We start from the raw sequence: 17134 nt of genomic DNA, 5'->3' as shown, positions 1-17134 counted from the left end.
GAATTTTGACCAATTCTGCACTGAAAGCATTTGGAGATGATGATGTGTTTTGAAACAAAATGGGCTCACGCAGAAAAAAAATTCTCTTCAGAGTTCAAGGCTGCCACCGCTGTCCCAAAGTGAAATTCAACTGTTCATGAGCCAGAGACTGGAGATGTGTGGTGGAACTAAGTGAACTGCTTTGTCAGAAAGCCCATTTCTACCAGAGACATTAAGAGTCAACTGACTCACTCCAGACCTCTCCTCAGGACGGCTCTGTTCATTTTGAGAATGATAGAAGATGTTCCTTGCTGCCTCAAAGAGGGAGAGAGAAATGAGAGATAGTCAGTCCTACTGACATGTTGGTCCTGAAGGAGACGTCGTAAGGGTTTGTGAACAGTTCTTCCACTTCCTGTGAGCATGGTGATAGAAATAACAAAACAAAAGGTGGAGAGATGAGTTATGTGTCGGAATGGGGACTAGCCTAGCAAGTGAAAACTCATTTATTGTAAACCTCTTCAGTCAGAACCTAAAGGAAAGAAAAAAAACAAGTTTGGTCGCTTTCATGGAGCAGTGTGGTGCAATTTGTTATATTTCTCAGGTATTCCAGGGAAAATGAAGTTAATGAAGGAAGCTAAATTTAATTCCAGCTGTTAATTTGTATTTTATTTCTATAAAATTAAGCAGCTTGGTAATTTGCATCTGGCCTCATTTCACTGGAGTGCTTTCAGCCAACCTGTTAAAAGAGAAACAAAATGTAGGAGAGGAGGTGTCCCATGGCTGACGATCCAACATCGCCATTTACACTACCGACAAAAGTCCCTCAAATTGTGGGATTGTGTGAAAGTTGCAATATCCAGTTCACAAAGGAATACTATTCTTATGCCCCAGGATAGAACATCACATGATTAGATATCTGGTGTTGGAAAACATTCCTGAACACCAGGGGCGGGATTCTCCGCCAGCGGGATTATCAATTTTTCCGGCGCTCCGGGGATTCCTGACTGCATGGGGCTGCCCCACAATGGGAAACCCCATTGACCGGCCGGCGTAACGGAGAATCCCGCCAGTGGGTCGAGGCAGAAATGTAACGCGGCGGGCGGAGAATCCAGTACCAGATACTTAGACCATTTATTGGAGTGGCCAACACGGCCAAACCAAAGGTCCAGGCAGAGCTAATCTGTGGCAGCTAGCTTTCCAGTTTTAAATGAGTGTGAAAATATTCCTCCTGACATACTTTCTGAATGTGCCTTTTGTTGTTCCTTAATCAGTGTCCACATGTTGACATCCGGCCTCAAGGTCTGAAACCGGTGAATATGACAAGTATGCAGAAAGCCTCAACCCTCTCTTCAACCATATAAGCATCATCAAAAGTAAAATGATTTACTTAACAGTACCAGCAAGCTACTGCCACATATCCTTCCACAAAATGTCAGCAGCAGTAGTTGCAGCCCCTTAACAAATATATTAGACAGAGGCAAGAATAGAATATAGAAAGGAAGAATAGAGACACAGAGCAGAGGCTGGAGGACAAGCTGAAGCTCAGAGGTAGATGTGTCCATGCTGCAATGGACTCAGAACGAGTAGAGGTGCTGAGTAAAGTGCACAAAGAGATTAAACAAAGGAAAATTTCTGATGAAAGATCATCAACCTAAATGTTAACTTTATTCCTCTCACCACAGATGCGATGCGACCCGATGTGCTTAGGATGTTCAGCATTTTCTGCTTTTATTAAGGAAAAGTAATGCGTGACTAACAATTCAATGTCAATATTAGAACATCATTTTTTTCCCTCTTTGCTGTTCAACACCATGCAACACTCTAGTTATGCAACAATTATGGTATAATTGTCAGTCTGAGGTCAGTAGCTACAGTATGCACAGAGACTGCACGAGCAGCTTTTTGCTGCCTGGCTGTGAATCTAAGTCTTGTGACTGGAAGGGAAAGATCTGTCATATTTATTGCAACTGAAGGAAAGGGTTTCTAAGCACAAGAATGAAGAACATTTCACACCCCAGCCATGTATATCACGCGAATCGCTTAAGTGTTTAAATAGAAAACTTGACATTTAAAGCCTCACCCAATCATTCTTTTGGATAATGCAAAAACAATACATATCTGTGTGGATTTGGAAAGATGAATCTGATTAGAACGGCTTTAAATAAAAGCATGGAAAATTACATTTTTATGCATTTAACAATGATTTAGTAATAGATCAAGAGTTTACTTGGCTAAACACAAAGAACTTTTACATCTACGCCAGGGGCAGGATCTAACCAAAAACAACAGGGTCCATTCTGGGCGGGATTAGAGGGGTCGTTCCTGGCGCTTAGGGCTCATACGGGGAATGTTCCCCGAGGCTACACTTAGGATCATTTTTAAATAGCGCCCTGATCTCTCAACTCCCCCCAGATGTGACCACCGGATCCCCCCAAACTCACTTATAAGGAGGTCCACAACTCACACCGCACCCCACCTCATACGGGCAAGGCACCCCAGAGCACGATCCCCAGCATAGGCAAAATGCCACCCGGGTACCAAGGCACTGCCAGCCTGGTACCATGGCAGTGGTAGCCTGGCACCCAGGTGGCACCGATAGCCACCTGGGACGCCGATTGCCTGGGAGACCCCCCCCCCCAAAGCGCCATTCCACCTGCCCCCCCCCCCCCCCCTTTGTGTGGACAAGTGTTAATGGTGCCCGGCTGGGGTCTTCTCGCTGAGGCCGGTAGATGCCGGATGACGATTCCATCTGGCATTGGCAGGGTTAGTGAGCTTTTAAACTTACTTAACTCTGAAATCGCGACATCTCATGACAGCCCGTTTGATCTCCCTGGGCGAAACGACCATCTGGGATCCCGGGATCTACCAGCCACGTCCCATTCCAATTCCAGTGGGTGATGCCTGGCCAGTAGATCATCTCCCGGGCCAGTAGATCATCTCCCGGGCCTTGCGCTTGCATTTCTCAATGCCCAGGTGCCCTTTGAGACATTTCCTGAGCGTGAGCGGCCTCAGGGACTGTGGGATGGCAATCCTGTGCTGCCGCAGGAAACGACCATTCACCTCATTAAGTTCAGAACAGAAATTAGAGTATGCTGACCAGGAGCCTTTTGGCCAACCCTCCTTTGAGACATTTAATGATCTTTTGCAAGTTCAGATCCTTGGCCATTTCTGCCCTGATCAGGTCTGACTTTTCTTCAGAGACTGGGACTGAGGCAGCAACTAGATTACCATTTGGCTGGACTTTGTCGTCCCCCAGACAAATTTGATCGATGGCTATAGCTCTCAAGAGCGTATCAGTGACTGCCAGGAACTTGCCTGGCATATTGCAATGGAACTGCACATGCGATTATCAATGAACATCCCCACTTCTTGGCTTGTGATGGAGGGAACATTATTGAAGATGGTGGTTGGACATGGACACTGCCCTGAGGAGCTTTCGCAAGATATCCTGGAACTGAGCTGATTGACTGCCAACGGTTACAACCATTTTCCTTCATGCTAGCTAAACTAGTGGGGAGTTCTTCCCCCCCTCCAATTCCCGTTGCCTTCATTTTTGCAAGTGCTCCTTGAAGCCACGTTCATTTAAATCCTGTCTCAACGTAAAGGATGTTCACTCATTTCATGAGAAATTCTCCCTGTAGAATCTCTACATTGCAGAACGAGGCCATTCAGCCCACTGAGTCTGCACTGTCCCTCTGAAAGAGCACCCAACAAAGCCCTGCTCCTCCACCCTACCCCTATAAGCCCACCTGACCTGTATATCTTTGGACAGTTGGATGAAACCTACGCAGACACGGAGAACGTGCATACTCCACAGAGACAGTCGCCCAAGGCTAAAATTGAACCCTGGCGCTGTGAGAAAGCACTGCTAACCTCTGTGCGCACTAGCATGAATTTAACACCTTTGTCCATGTTTACACATGAGAGGTTGAATAAACTCGGTTTGTTCTCACTGGAACGAAGGAGGTTGAGGGGCGACCTTTTAGAGGTCTACAAAATTATGAGGGGCATAGACAGAGTGGATAGTCAGAGACTTTTTCCCAGGGTAGAGGGGTCAATTACTTGGGGGCATAGGTTTACGTTGCGAGGGGCAAGGTTTAGAGGAAATTTATGAGGTACGTTTTTTACACAGAGGGTAATGGGTGCCTGGAACTCGATGCCGGAGGAGGTGGTAGAAGCAGAGACGATAGTAACATTTAAGGGGCATCTGGAAAAATACATGAATAGGATGGGAATAGAGGGATACGGACCCCAGACGTCTCGAAGATTTTAGTTTAGACGGGCAGCATGGTCGGCGCAGGCTTGGAGGGCCAAAGGGCCTGTTCCTGTGCTGTACGTTTCTTTATTCTTTATAGACAAGGTCAAAGTCGTAATGCTGGAGCTTCATCATTAGTCGTTGTATTCTAGGGGACATCTGACATAAGTTCTTTTGTATTATTGCTACCAGAGGCCTGTGGTCCGTCTCAACCACAAACGTGGGCAGCCCTTACACGTAGTCATGAAATTTCTCTGGGCCCTTGACTAGCCCAGGCATTCCTTTTCGATCTGCACATACCTGCGCTCTGTATAAGTCATAGCGCGTATGCCATGGGCAGCCAATCGCCATCAGCACCCTGTGCAGAATACCGGCACCAATACCATCCGGAGATGCATCGGTGGAGGTTTTGGTTTTCTTAGTCGGTCAAAGAATGCAAGGACGAGGGCTGTGGTTAGGGAGACGCAAAGCACTTTCCTCAGGCCGGTCCTCTCTTCATAATTTTGCAGTCATATGATGCTTATCTGTTCGGCCCTGGGCCTGGATGGGGGTTGGATTGCATTGTGAGGTACAAATGTAATTCCCCCTCAGTGCTGGGATTTTTGTGAATTTTTTCCTTTTGAAGTCATTGGTAAAGATCTGGTAAATATGTGAAATTGTCCATTTCTTTTCTTTTAATCGTTCTTGCGATGTGGGTGTCACTGGCTGGGCCAGGATTTATTGCCGATCCCTAATTGCCCTTGAACTGAGTGGCTGGCTCGGCCATTTCAGTGGGGGGCAGTTGAGAGTCAACTGCATCTGTGTGGGTCAGGAGTCACATGGAGGCCAGACCGGGTAAGAATGGCAGATGTCCTTCCTGAAGGACATTTGTGAATCAGACATATTTTTACGACAATCGGCAATGGTTTCATGGTCACCATTAGACTTTTAATTCCAGATATTTATTGAATTTTACCATCTACCATACCGGAGCATTACCCTGGATCTCTTGATTACTAGACCAACGACAATACCACTATGCCAATATCTAAATGGCATGAGATTGCAGAGCTTTGAGATGCGGAGGAACCTGGCTGTCCGGACCCATGAATTCCAAAAGGCTAGATGCAGGTACAGCAAGTAATTAAGAAAGCTAAGAGAATGTTATAATTTATTGCGAAGAAAAATTGAATGCAAAGGTAGGGACGTTATGCTTCAGTTATGATGTGCATTGGCGAGACCATATCTGGTGTATTGAGCTGTAAATGTTTTGGAAGCAGTTCAGAGAAGGTTTACTGGACTAATACCTGGAATGAGGTAACATTGAACATGCCAGGCTTGTATGCACTGGAGTTTAGAAGAGTAAGAGGTGACTTGATTGAAACATATAGGGTGAGATTTTCTAGCCTCCCCTGCGGTGTGTTTCTCAGCGGCGGGAGGCCGCTCACCGTTGGTCAGCAGCGGGATCTTCTGGTCCTGCTGCTGTTGTGTTATCTGTGTTGGTCTAACCTCGACTGCAACTGGATGCAGTAAAATGAGAAACAGGCTTCCGACACAGGAGATGGTCCAACACTGTTTTATTGAACCTGTTGATTTCTGTACATAATCTGCTGTGGGTTGACACTCTATTAACCTAACTGATAACCTCCTACTGGCTTGACCAGACTAGCTCTCTATCACATGGTGATGATGTTCATTGGCTTGTGAACTGCGACTATCTCCCTAGCCGTGTCCTGTGAGAGAGGGAGAGCCTTAATGCCCTGTGGGCTTTATAGTGGTGGTGTCCTGTCTGGTGATTGGTTGTTCTGTGTCGTGTGTGTTCATTGGTTATCCTGTGTGTCAATCACTGCCTGTCTGCATCTCATGATATACATGAGTGGATATTATGACAGCCGCTGTAACTGGGATTCCCCACTGAATCCATCCCACACCGCCAGGAAACCCACCTCAGGGGTGCGTCGCTGGAAGGACCAGAAGATACCGCCAACATGAACAGTGGAGGATCTTGCCCAGAGGCTCCTGAAGGGTCTTGACAGGGTGGATGTGGAGGGGATGGTTTCTCTTGTGGGAGAATCTAGAACTGGGAGGTCACTGTTTAAAAATAAGAGGTCACCCATTTCAGACAGAGATGAGGAGAAATAGTTTCTCTCAGAGGGTTGTGAGCCTTTGGAACTTTTTCCTCAAAAGGCGATGGAAGCAGAGTATGTGGATATTTTTACGGCAGAGATAGATAGCTTCTTGATTACCACCGGGGCGAAAGGTCACTGGGGGTTGGTGGGATTGTGGAGTTGAGGTAACAATTAAATGAAACATGATCATATTCAATGGCAGAGCTGGCTCGAGAGGCTGAGGGGCCTACTGATCCTAATTCATCTTCATATATTCCTATGAATGTGCTCATGAAAAGGTTAAGCTGAGGTAGGTGCCCACCAGAAAACTGCAGGAAATGACTACTGGAGTAAATTAAGCTTCTACACATATAGATGATAGTTGCAAATGAGAAAAAAAAAGTTCTCTGGATTGAGAAAAGCAGATTTAACTAAAGTGTGCCCACGATAAAGGAAATCATTTCTGCACTCTGTCTGACCAGCAACTGAATCCACAGCATTTTTGCTACATCAGCAATGCAGCCTGAAGTAATCTTTCTGCTTATTATGTGAATGAATATGCCGTATTCACTTGAGTCATATCTACCTTTCCCTTTCCACTTAAGTAATATCTATACACAGCTATTTTTCTGAACTCTAATGTCTGACGAAATATTTAGAGAGTTCTGTAATTTTGTCAGAGATTATTGAATTGTTTACACGTGAAGGAAGGACAATTACCACAGCTAATTTCTGCCTTCAAGCTGTGCTGCATTGCACAGGTAATTTATACAACACTGATAGATACAAATAGCTGTGTCCTGTTGTTGATTTGGTTCCTTCCAGAAGCATAGCTTGGCAGACTATGAGTACACCATGTCATATATCTTTGAAAATATGGTCACCCTAGCAACTAGCTGTACAAACTAGAGACTTGGCCTGAATTTGTATCTAACTTACCCGGAGCTGGGTGTTGTTGAAAAGGTGTGGGGAATGGAAGTTGAATTTCCCCTGCACACTGTGTTTTAACTCAACAGCACACACATGGGGTTTGACCCAGCGGCCACGCTGTGCCAGGAAAGCAGCTTGCCACGCTGATGAATGCTGGGAGACCCCGCTCCCGGGATCTACCTGGCTCGCCACGCCTCGTGAGGTCCAACGCGATCGTGCGAGACGTTGCAATGTAGATCCTGCCCAAATCTGCATATTACACCGGGACAGTTAATCTCACTCTAATGTGCAGATTCCAAAGGTACCTGAGGCTTTGGGATTCATCCCCTTTGCCTCAGAGACCTCGGGCAAATGTTGTTCAACATTGGCCCCCACAAACAGGGATCAGACGAAACAGCACTTGTGGGGGTTCCCCAGGCGATCGGAGGCCCCCAGCTGCATGACTTTGGGCAGGGTGGTGCCTGACACTGCTGGTGCCACCTGAGCACTCTGGCAGAGCCAGCTTGGTGCGAGCCTGACACAGCCACAGTGGCATCACCAGCTGGCATGGGCACTGCCAAGGTGCCAGGTTAGTACAGGATCGGCGGCCTTGGGAATGTTTGAAGGCCTGGGTTGGAGTGATTGGCTACATGGGCGGAGAATGGGAAGCTGGAGATGGATGGATTGGAGGGTGTCAGGGCTCTTGGAGGCCTGGGGATTGATCAGAAGATACAGGCATGTGGATGCTATGATGTAGGCTGCCTTGGGCAAAGGCTGGAGGCCTTGCTGGGGGAAGGAGTTCGGATTGGAAGTCTCATGGGGAAGATTGAGCTGGGGCGCTGTTGTCTCCAATCATGGAGCTTGCTCAGGCAGGTACAATAGATCCAGGAGATGGGTGTAAAGGTTCTTGGCTCTGGCAAGCCTTCATCTCGATAGAGGCCTGGATGAAACCTGGTTACCCACGGTCAAAGTTGAAAAGTTGAACAGTAGCGAGGTTTGCAGCCTCATCAGAGTGTTTAAAGTGTCAATCCGCCTCCTTGGATCAGCTGATCACCCACTCACCTTCCCCGCTTCCCCAGTTAAAGTGGAATGGATGGGTTTCAGACTATATTCTAATTTTTAAGATGTTACACATGTGGTGAATCACAATCCTAGTAATTCACACTGTGTTATATTGTATGTGTTGTAAGGAAATCGCCAAAGCGGCCATGCGGGCGGTGGATGAATCCGTCCCTTTCCAGGTAGAGAGCGATGCCTCAGAGGTCGCTCTTGCAGCCACCCTAAATCAGGCAGGGAGACCAGTCGCCTTTTTCTCCTGAACCCTCTCCGCTTCTGAACTTCGACACTCTTCGGTCGAAAAGGAAGCAGAAGCCACCGTGGAAGCTATACGTCACTGGAGGCACTACCTCGCAGGTAGGAGGTTCACCCTCATCACCGACCAAAGATCAGTTGCTTTATGTTTGACAACTCACAAAGGGACAAAATTAAAAACGATAAGATCCTACGGTGGAGGATCAAACTCTCCACCTACAAGTACGATATCCTGTACCGACCGGGGAAGCTCAACGAGCCCCCAGATGCCCTGTCCCGCGGCACGTGCGCCAACGCGCAGGACGACCGCCTGAAAGCTATCCACAATGACCTCTGCCACCTGGGAGTCACCCGGCTCGCCCACTACGTCAAAGCCCGAAATCTGCCTTTCTCCACCGAGGAGGTAAAAGCCATCACCAGGGATTTCCCGATCTGTGCGGAGTGCAAACCGCACTTCTATAGACCAGACAGGGCCCACCTGGTAAAGGCCTCCCGGCCCTTTGAACGCCTGAGCATCGATTTCAAAGGGCCACTTCCCTCGACCAATCGGAATGTGTCCTTCCTAAACGTCATAGACGCGAATTCTCCCGCTTCCACTTTGCTATCCCGTGCCACGATATGACCTCCCACACAGTCATTAGGCCCCTGCACAGCATCTTCACCCTGTTTGGTTTCCCCAGCAATGTTCACAGTGACAGGGGTTCGTCCTTCATGAGCGACGAGCAACAAGGGCATTGCCTCGAGCAGGACTACCAGCTACAACCTCAGGGAGAACGGGCAGGTGGAGAGGGAGAACGCGACGGTCTGGAATACCGCCCTACTGACCCTCCGGTCCAGGGAGCTCCCGACCTCCCATTGGCAGGAGGTCCTCCCGACACGCTCCATGCTATTAGGTCCCTCCTATGTACTGCCACCAATCAGACCCCTCACGAGCGGCTATTTGTTTTTTCCAGGGGCACTACCACGGGGCTTTCGCTCCCAGCATGGTTGAAGACACCGGGCCCGGTTCTCCTCTGGAAGTACGTCCGGACCCACAAAACTGACCCACTCGTGAAGAAAGTGCTCCAACTCCACTCGAATCCCCAATACGCTTTCATCGAATACCCTGACGGCCGTCAGGACACCGTTTCCCTCCGGGACCTGGCCCCTGCAGGATCCAACTCCGACACCACTACTGCCGAGGCGCCCCTCACACTACACCCCACCCAACCCCCACGTCTGCAGGTTCACTGCCCATGCTCCGCGCCCCCGTGCCTATGGGTTTCCGGCGCTCCCCGCCACCAGTCGAACCAGTCAGGTACAAAGCTCGGACCGAATGACCCCCGGAGTCCGCCATGGTACCCTCGCCGATCGCCACCACCCAGCCACCAGAAGAGGCTGCAACCCCGGTGCTTCCTAGATCTCAGAGGACGACTCAATCGCCGGGCCGACTCAATTTGTAGACCAATCACCCCCGCTGGACTTGATTTATTTTTACAGGGGTTGAACGTGGTGAATCACAATCCTGGTAATTCACACTGTGTTGTTATATTGTATGTGTTGTGTCTCTGTAAACTCAGTATATGAGCAGTTGCGCGGCTCTGCCCATAGGGGGAGATGAGGAGTTTGTACTGGGCTCCACCCTTGACTCCGCCCATGCTTCCGCCCATGGCTCCTCCCACTAACTGGAAGTATAAAGATCTGCAGTTGTGAGCCTGCTGCCAGTTCATCTCGTCGCAGGCAGGCTCAGTTGCAAGACTATTAAAACCACTGTTCACTTCCAACCACGTGTCTTGTGAATTGATGGTCACATCAACACATATTCACTCGACTCAAATCCATTGTTTTCTGTAAAAAACCCACCCCCTCCCCCATTTCAGAAAATCTGTTAATAAGGAACCTGCAATATAAATCTCCTGTTATGAACGGTTCCTGTGTGGTACCTGTTATAGCATGATGTGAGAAAGCTTCAACGTAGGTGAGGTAATTATGTGGGCAGTGTTTCTTTAGCCATTTGCAAACATCTTGCTGAGTCCACAGCACCACAGGCTTAGTGTGCCTTGCGAACGTCGGACTTGTATGAAAACTATAGTTTCCATCATTGGATCCGATCTGCAAAATAAAATGAAATACATTAAACAATTCTAGATAAATCACCTTTGGGTTTAAATTATTCTACAGAAATATGTAATGACCCACTCCAGGCACTGAGCCTTGCTTAAAGAGTTATGCAGGTCAGAGTATTGGGTTTGGAGGTCGGCACGCCTGATTTCAGCATTCCTAATTTTACAGTGATTAAAAATCAGGGAAACCATAAATCAGACAGACAGGCTCCCCACAACCTACTTGCCGTAGGTAATGCTGAGTCGATACCTGCCCTTTTAGTAGTATGGCAGGCAGGCAAATTGGAAAATCATATCCAATATTAAAATACTGCACGGAGCGATGGAATTAGATTGCATTTTGATTAGACTTATGTTTATATGAGGAATTTTTGATCTTAAAATACACGCTTTAATATTTTTCTTTTTAATATATGCACTGATAATGAAAATTTGGAAACTAAATCAAACTTCACATCTTTGGACTACGATATTCATAATATATGGCAATGGGCAACCATTTTTGGCATATCAATCCACTGCAGATTAAAGACTTTTTACTTACCAATAATTTAATTTGCTGCTCCAAACGGCTTCAGAGATTCACTCAATAATCTCCACCTTTTCTTAGGGCAGTAAAATAAATCCCCAGTTCTATCATATTTCTGTACTGTGTGCATTAGTTATTCTGTGAAGCAACGCTAACCATTACCTTTATGACAGTTATGACAGAGGCGCCCACATACCTGGCCCTATAAATTGATTTGACAAAATTCAATCACAAAACCTCCACTGTTCCACCTTCAGTTTTAAAAATAAAACGTGCTAACTTATATCAAGTTTAATATTTTAACACAAATGCAAAACCCACAAATTATTCTCCGTATAAAGATCAGTGCATACTTCCTCGGCAATCTGTGAGTCACGACAGCAAGTTATTTTCTTACTGAGGATATAATATTAACTTCAGATTTGAGTGTTTGAAAGCAATGAAATAATTTTCTGCTACACTTATAGTTTATTATTAATAAAACTTTATTGTCAAAAAAAGTTGGTTAGTGTTCGGCTTAGGGAATCCTGTTCCAATCTGGGGCGGGATTCTCCGACCACCCGCCTGGTCGGAGAATCGCCGGGGGGGGGGGGGGGGTGGAGCGGCGTGAATCCTTCCCCCGCCGGCCGGCGAATTCTCCAACACCGGAGACTTGGCAGGGGCGGGAAACGCGCCGCGCGGGTCAGCCCCCCCCACCGGCAATTCTCCAGCCCGCGATGGGCCAAAGTCCCACTTGTTCTATGCCGGTTCCGCCGGCGTAAATTGCACTAGGTCCCTTATGGCGGGACCTAGCGGCGTGGGCGGGCTCCGGGGTCCTGGTGGGGGGGAGGCACGGGGCGATCTGGCCAGCGATCGGGGCCCACCGATCCGCAGGCGGGCCTGTGCCATGGGGGCACTCTTTTCCTACACGCCGGCTATGTCAGCCTCCGCCATGGCCAACTCGTAGGTGAACCCCCCGCGCATGCGCGGGGATGGCATCAACAGCTGCTGACACTCCCGCGCATGCATGGACCCATGCTGGCCGCCAAAGGCCTTCCACGCCAGCCGGGCGCGGCGCTAACCACTCCGGGGCGGGCCTAGTCCCTAAAGGTGTGGTGGATTCTGCACCTTTAGGGCGACCTGACGCCGGAGTGGTTCATGCCAATCCGTCCCGCCGGGACCCCCCGCCCCGCCGGGTACGGGGGAATCCCGCCCAAGATGAGGCAGTGCTTCATTTGCCTCACCTGTTGAGAGTTGTCACTGGTTTGTAACAAAATCCCCCAGCGGTAACAGCTTGTAATCTTTTTGTCAATTTGCTCCTTAGGGTGCATGTTTTACTACAGCATTAAATGTGCATTAATTTTCCTGTCAGTTTTATTTTACTCTCTCTTTTATTCTCTCACTTGATTTCTTTCTGGTCTTGCCATGGCTGATTTATTTCGATGTAATGGCCACTCCCACCACTATGATTGAAGGACATCATATGAGACACTGGTCGTAAAACTGGTTAATTCCCAGAAATCACATACCAATCAAAAATCAGAGGATGCTTTGGAGAGGATACAGAGGAGATTTACCAGGATGCTGCCTGGAATGGAGGGCATGTCTTATGAAGAAAGGTTGGGGGAGCTAGAGCTTTTCTCACTGGAGCGAAGAAGGCAGAGAGGTGACTTTATGGAGGTGTACAAGGTGATGAGAGGCATGGATGGAGTGGATAGCCAGAGACTTTTCCCCAGGGTGGAAATGGCTGTCACAAGGTGCAAGCCATGGGGTACAGGTCTCTGGCACAGAGTCTGTCCCTGTTGCTCAGAAGGGAAGGGGGAGGGGAGTAGAGCGTTAGTCATTGGAGACTCCATAGTTAGGGGGATGGATAGGAAATTCTGTGGGAATGAGAGAGACTCACGGTTGGTGTGTTGCCTCCCAGGCACCAGGGTCTGTGATGTCTTGGACCGTGTTTTCAGGATCCTTAAGGGGGAGGGGGAGCAGCCCCAAGTCGTGGTCCACATAGGCACCAATGACATAGATAGGAAAAGGGATAGGGATGTAAGGCAGGAATACAGGGAGCTAGGGTGGAAACGTAGAGCTAGAACAAACAGAGTTATTATCTCTGGGTTGTTACACGTGCCACGTCCTAGTGAGACAAGGAATAGGGAGAGAGAGCAGTTGAACACGTGGCTACAGGATGGTGCAGGAGGGAGGGTTTCAGATACCTGGATAATTGGGGCTCATTCTGGGGTAGGTGGGACCTCGACAAACGGGATGGTCTACACCTGGACCAGAGGGGTACTAATATCCTGGGGGGAGGTAAATTTGCTAATGCTCTTCGGGAGGGTTTAAACTAATTCAGCAGGGGATTGGGAACCTGAATTGTAGCTCCAGTATAGTGGAGGTTGAGAATAGTGAGGTCATGAGTAAGGTTTCAAGGTTGCAGGAATGTACCGAGGTGGGAAGGTGGTTTAAAGTGTGTCTACTTCAATGTCAGGAGCATCTGGAATAAGGTGGGTGAACGTGCAGCATGGGATGGTACCTGGACTTCGATGTTGTGGCCATTTCGGAGACATGGCTAGAGCAGGGTCAGGAATGGTTGTTGCAGGTTCCGGGTTTAGATATTTCAGTAAGCTCAGGGAAGGTGGTAAAAGAGGGGGAGGGGTGGCATTGTTAGTCAAGGACAGTATTACGGTAGCAGAAAGGACGTTTGATGAGGACTCATCTACTGAGGTAGTATTGGCTGAGATTAGAAACAGGAAAGGAGAGGTCACCCTGTTGGGAGTTTTCTATAGGCCTCCAAAAAGTTCCAGAGATGTAGAGGAAAGGATTGCAAAGATGATTCTGGATAGGAGCGAAAGTAACAGGGTAGTTGTTATGGGGGACTTTAACTTTCCAAATATTGACTGGAAACGCTATAGATCGAGTACTTTAGATGGGTCCGTTTTTGTCCAAGGTGTGCAGGAGGGTTTCCTGACATAGTATGTAGATAGGCCAACAAGAGGCGAGGCCACATTGGATTTGGTACCGGGTAATGAACCAGGACAGGTGCTAGATTTGGAGGTAGGTGAGCACTTTGGTGATAGTGACCATATTTCAGTCACTTTTACTTTAGCGATGAAAAGGGATAGGTATATACCGCAGGGCAAGAGTAAGAGCTGGGGGAAAGGCAATTATGATGCGATGAGGCAAGACGTAGGATGCATAGGATGGGGGAGGAAACTGCAGGGGATGGGCACAATTGAAATGTGGAGCTCGTTCAAGGAACAGCGACTGCGTGTCCTTGATAAGTATGTACCTGTCAGGCAGGGAGGAAGTGGTCGAGCGAGGAAACCGTGGTTTACTAAAGTAGTTGAATCACTTGTCAAGAAGAAGAAGGAGGCTTATGTAAAGATGAGACTTGAATGCTCAGTTAGGGCGCTTGATAGTTACAAGTTAGCTAAGAAGGACCTAAAGAGAGAGCGAAGAAGAGCCAGAAGGGAACATGAGAAGTCTTTAGCAGGTAGGATCAAGGATAACGCTAAAGCTTTCTATAGGTATGTTAGGAATGAAAGAATGACAAGGGTAAGAGGAGGACAAGTAGTCAAGGACAGTAGTGGGAAGTTGTGTGTGGAGTCCGAGGAGATAGGAGAGGTGCTAAATGAATATTTTTCGTCAGTATTCACACAGGAAAAAGACAATGTCGAGGAGAATACTGAGGTACAGGCTACTAGACTAGAAGGGCTTGAGGTTCATAAGGAGGAGGTGTTAGCAATTCTGGAAAGTGTGAAAATAGATAAGTCCCCTGGGCCGGATGGGATTTATTCTAGTATTCTCTGGGAAGCTAGAGAGAAGATTGCTGAGCCTTTAGCTTTGATCTTTATGTCGTCATTGTCTACCGGAATAGTGCCAGAAGACTGGAGGGTAGCAAATGTTGTCCCCTTGTTCAAGACGAGGAGTAGAGACAACCCCGGTAACTATAGACCAGTGAGCCTTACTTCTGTTGTGGGCAAGGTCTTGGAAAGGTTTATAAGAGATAGGATTTATAATCATTTAGAAAGGAATAATTTGATTAGGGATAGTCAACACAGTTTTGTGAAGGGTAGGTCATTCCTCACAAACCTTATTGAGTTCTTTGAGAAGGTGACCAAACAGGTGGACGAGGGTAAAGCAGTTGATGTGGTGTATATGGATTTCAGTAAAGCATTTGATAAGGTTCCCCACAGTAGTCTATTGCAGAAAATACGGTGGCATGGGTTTCAGGGTGATCAGAAATTGGCTCGCTGTAAGAAGACAGAGGGTGGTGGTTGATGGGAAATGTTCAGCCTGGAGTTCAGTTACTAGTGGTGTACAACAAGGATCTGTTTTGGGGCCCCTGATGTTTGTCATTTTTATAAATGACCTGGAGGAGGGCGTAGAAGGATGGGTGAGTAAATTTGCAGATGACACGAAAGTCGGTGGAGTTGTGGACAGTGCAGAAGGATGTTGCAGGTTACAGAGGGGCATAGATAAGCTGCAGAGCTGGGCTGAGAGGTGGAAAATGGAGTTTAATGCAGAAAAGTGTGAGGTGATTCATTTTGGAAGGAGTAACAGGAAGGCAGAGTACTGGGCTAATGGTAAGATTCTTGGTAGTGTGGATGAGCAGAGAGATCTCGGTGTCCATATACATAGATCCCTGAAAGTTGCCATCCAGGTTGATAGGGTTGTTAAGAAGGCGTACGGTGTGTTAGCTTTTATTGGTAGAGGGATTGAGTTTCGGAGCCATGAGGTAATGTTGCAGCTGTACAAAACTCTGGTGCGGCCGCATTTGGAGTATTGCGTGCAGTTCTGGTCGCCGCATTACAGGAAGGATGTGGAAGCATTGGAAAGGGTGCAGAGGAGATTTACCAGGATGTTGCCTGGTATGGAGGGAAGATCTTATGGGGAAAGGCTGAGGGACTTAAGGCTGTTTTCGTTAGAGAGAAGAAGGTTAAGAGGTGACTTAATTGAGGCATACAAGATGATCAGAGGATTAGATAGGGTGGACAGTGAGAGCCTTTTTCCTCGAATGGTGATGGCTAGCATGAGAGGACATAGCTTTAAATTGAGGGGAGGTATACGACATATGTCAGAGGTAGGTTCCTTACTCAGAGAGTAGTAAGGGCGTGGAATGCCCTGCCTGCAACAGTAGTGGACTCGCCAACATTAAGGGCATTTAAACGGTCATTGGATAAACATATGTATGATAAGGGATTAGTGTAGATGGGATTTAGAGTGGTTTCACAGGTCGGCGCAACATCGAGGGCCGAAGGGCCTGTACTGCGCTGTAATGTTCTATGAGGGGACATAATTTTAAGGGGATTGGAGGAAAGTATAGGGGAGATGTCAGAGGTAGGTTCTTTACACAGAGAGTGGTGGGTGTGTGGACTGCACTGCCAGCAGAGGTGGTGTAGTCAGAGTCATTAGGAACATTTAAGGGACTCTTAGACAGGCACATGGACAGCAGTAAATTGAAGGGGTGTAGGTTAAGTTGATCTTAGATTAGGAAAAATGGTCGACACAACATTGTGGCCTGAAGGGCCTGTACTGTGCTGTACTGTTCTATGTTCTATAAAAGCTGCAACATTTATAGAAAGAGCAAAAGCAGCATTCACATAGCGCCTTGTGCCTCCCATAAACATATGAAATCATTACAGTATACCCGTAATATTGTTACATCAGTAAACTCAGTAGGTATTTTGGATTTGGCTAGATCCCAAAACAACAAGCTGAATGTGTTGCTAAATTCCGAGACTGTGAGGGTAACAGAGAATCATTGTCCAGGATTTGGAGAGCCACCTTTAAGAATGTCAATGTTTAACATCGATCCAAACAAGCAAACAGTGCAACGACTTAACATCTAATCTAAAAGATGGTATCTCCAGCAGTGCAGCTCGACCTCAATGCTGCAATGGGGTATTATTCACTTGGATGATGTTCCCAACACTTGGACAGGGGAAAGCTGAGAGTCAACAGCTGCAAAAGCTGCAATACATATTTG

At 47.5% G+C, this 17134-nt stretch overlaps 1 protein-coding gene across 1 annotated transcript in view; it reads right to left on the bottom strand.

The window, feature by feature from the left end:
* Positions 1-17134, bottom strand: part of LOC119969544 (sterile alpha motif domain-containing protein 10-like) — a 131405-nt gene that overhangs the window by 44294 nt on the left and 69977 nt on the right. Inside the window, exon 3 of the mRNA XM_038803291.1 lies at positions 10464-10632. Coding sequence (XP_038659219.1) covers positions 10464-10632 — 169 coding nt within the window. The remainder of the gene's footprint in view (positions 1-10463; positions 10633-17134) is intronic.

The sequence above is a fragment of the Scyliorhinus canicula genome, chromosome 7 (assembly GCF_902713615.1).
Source record: "Scyliorhinus canicula chromosome 7, sScyCan1.1, whole genome shotgun sequence".
Taxonomy (NCBI): domain Eukaryota; kingdom Metazoa; phylum Chordata; class Chondrichthyes; order Carcharhiniformes; family Scyliorhinidae; genus Scyliorhinus; species Scyliorhinus canicula.
The sequence above is the reverse complement of the archived record's forward strand: the minus strand, read 5'-3'. Positions and strand labels throughout refer to the sequence as shown.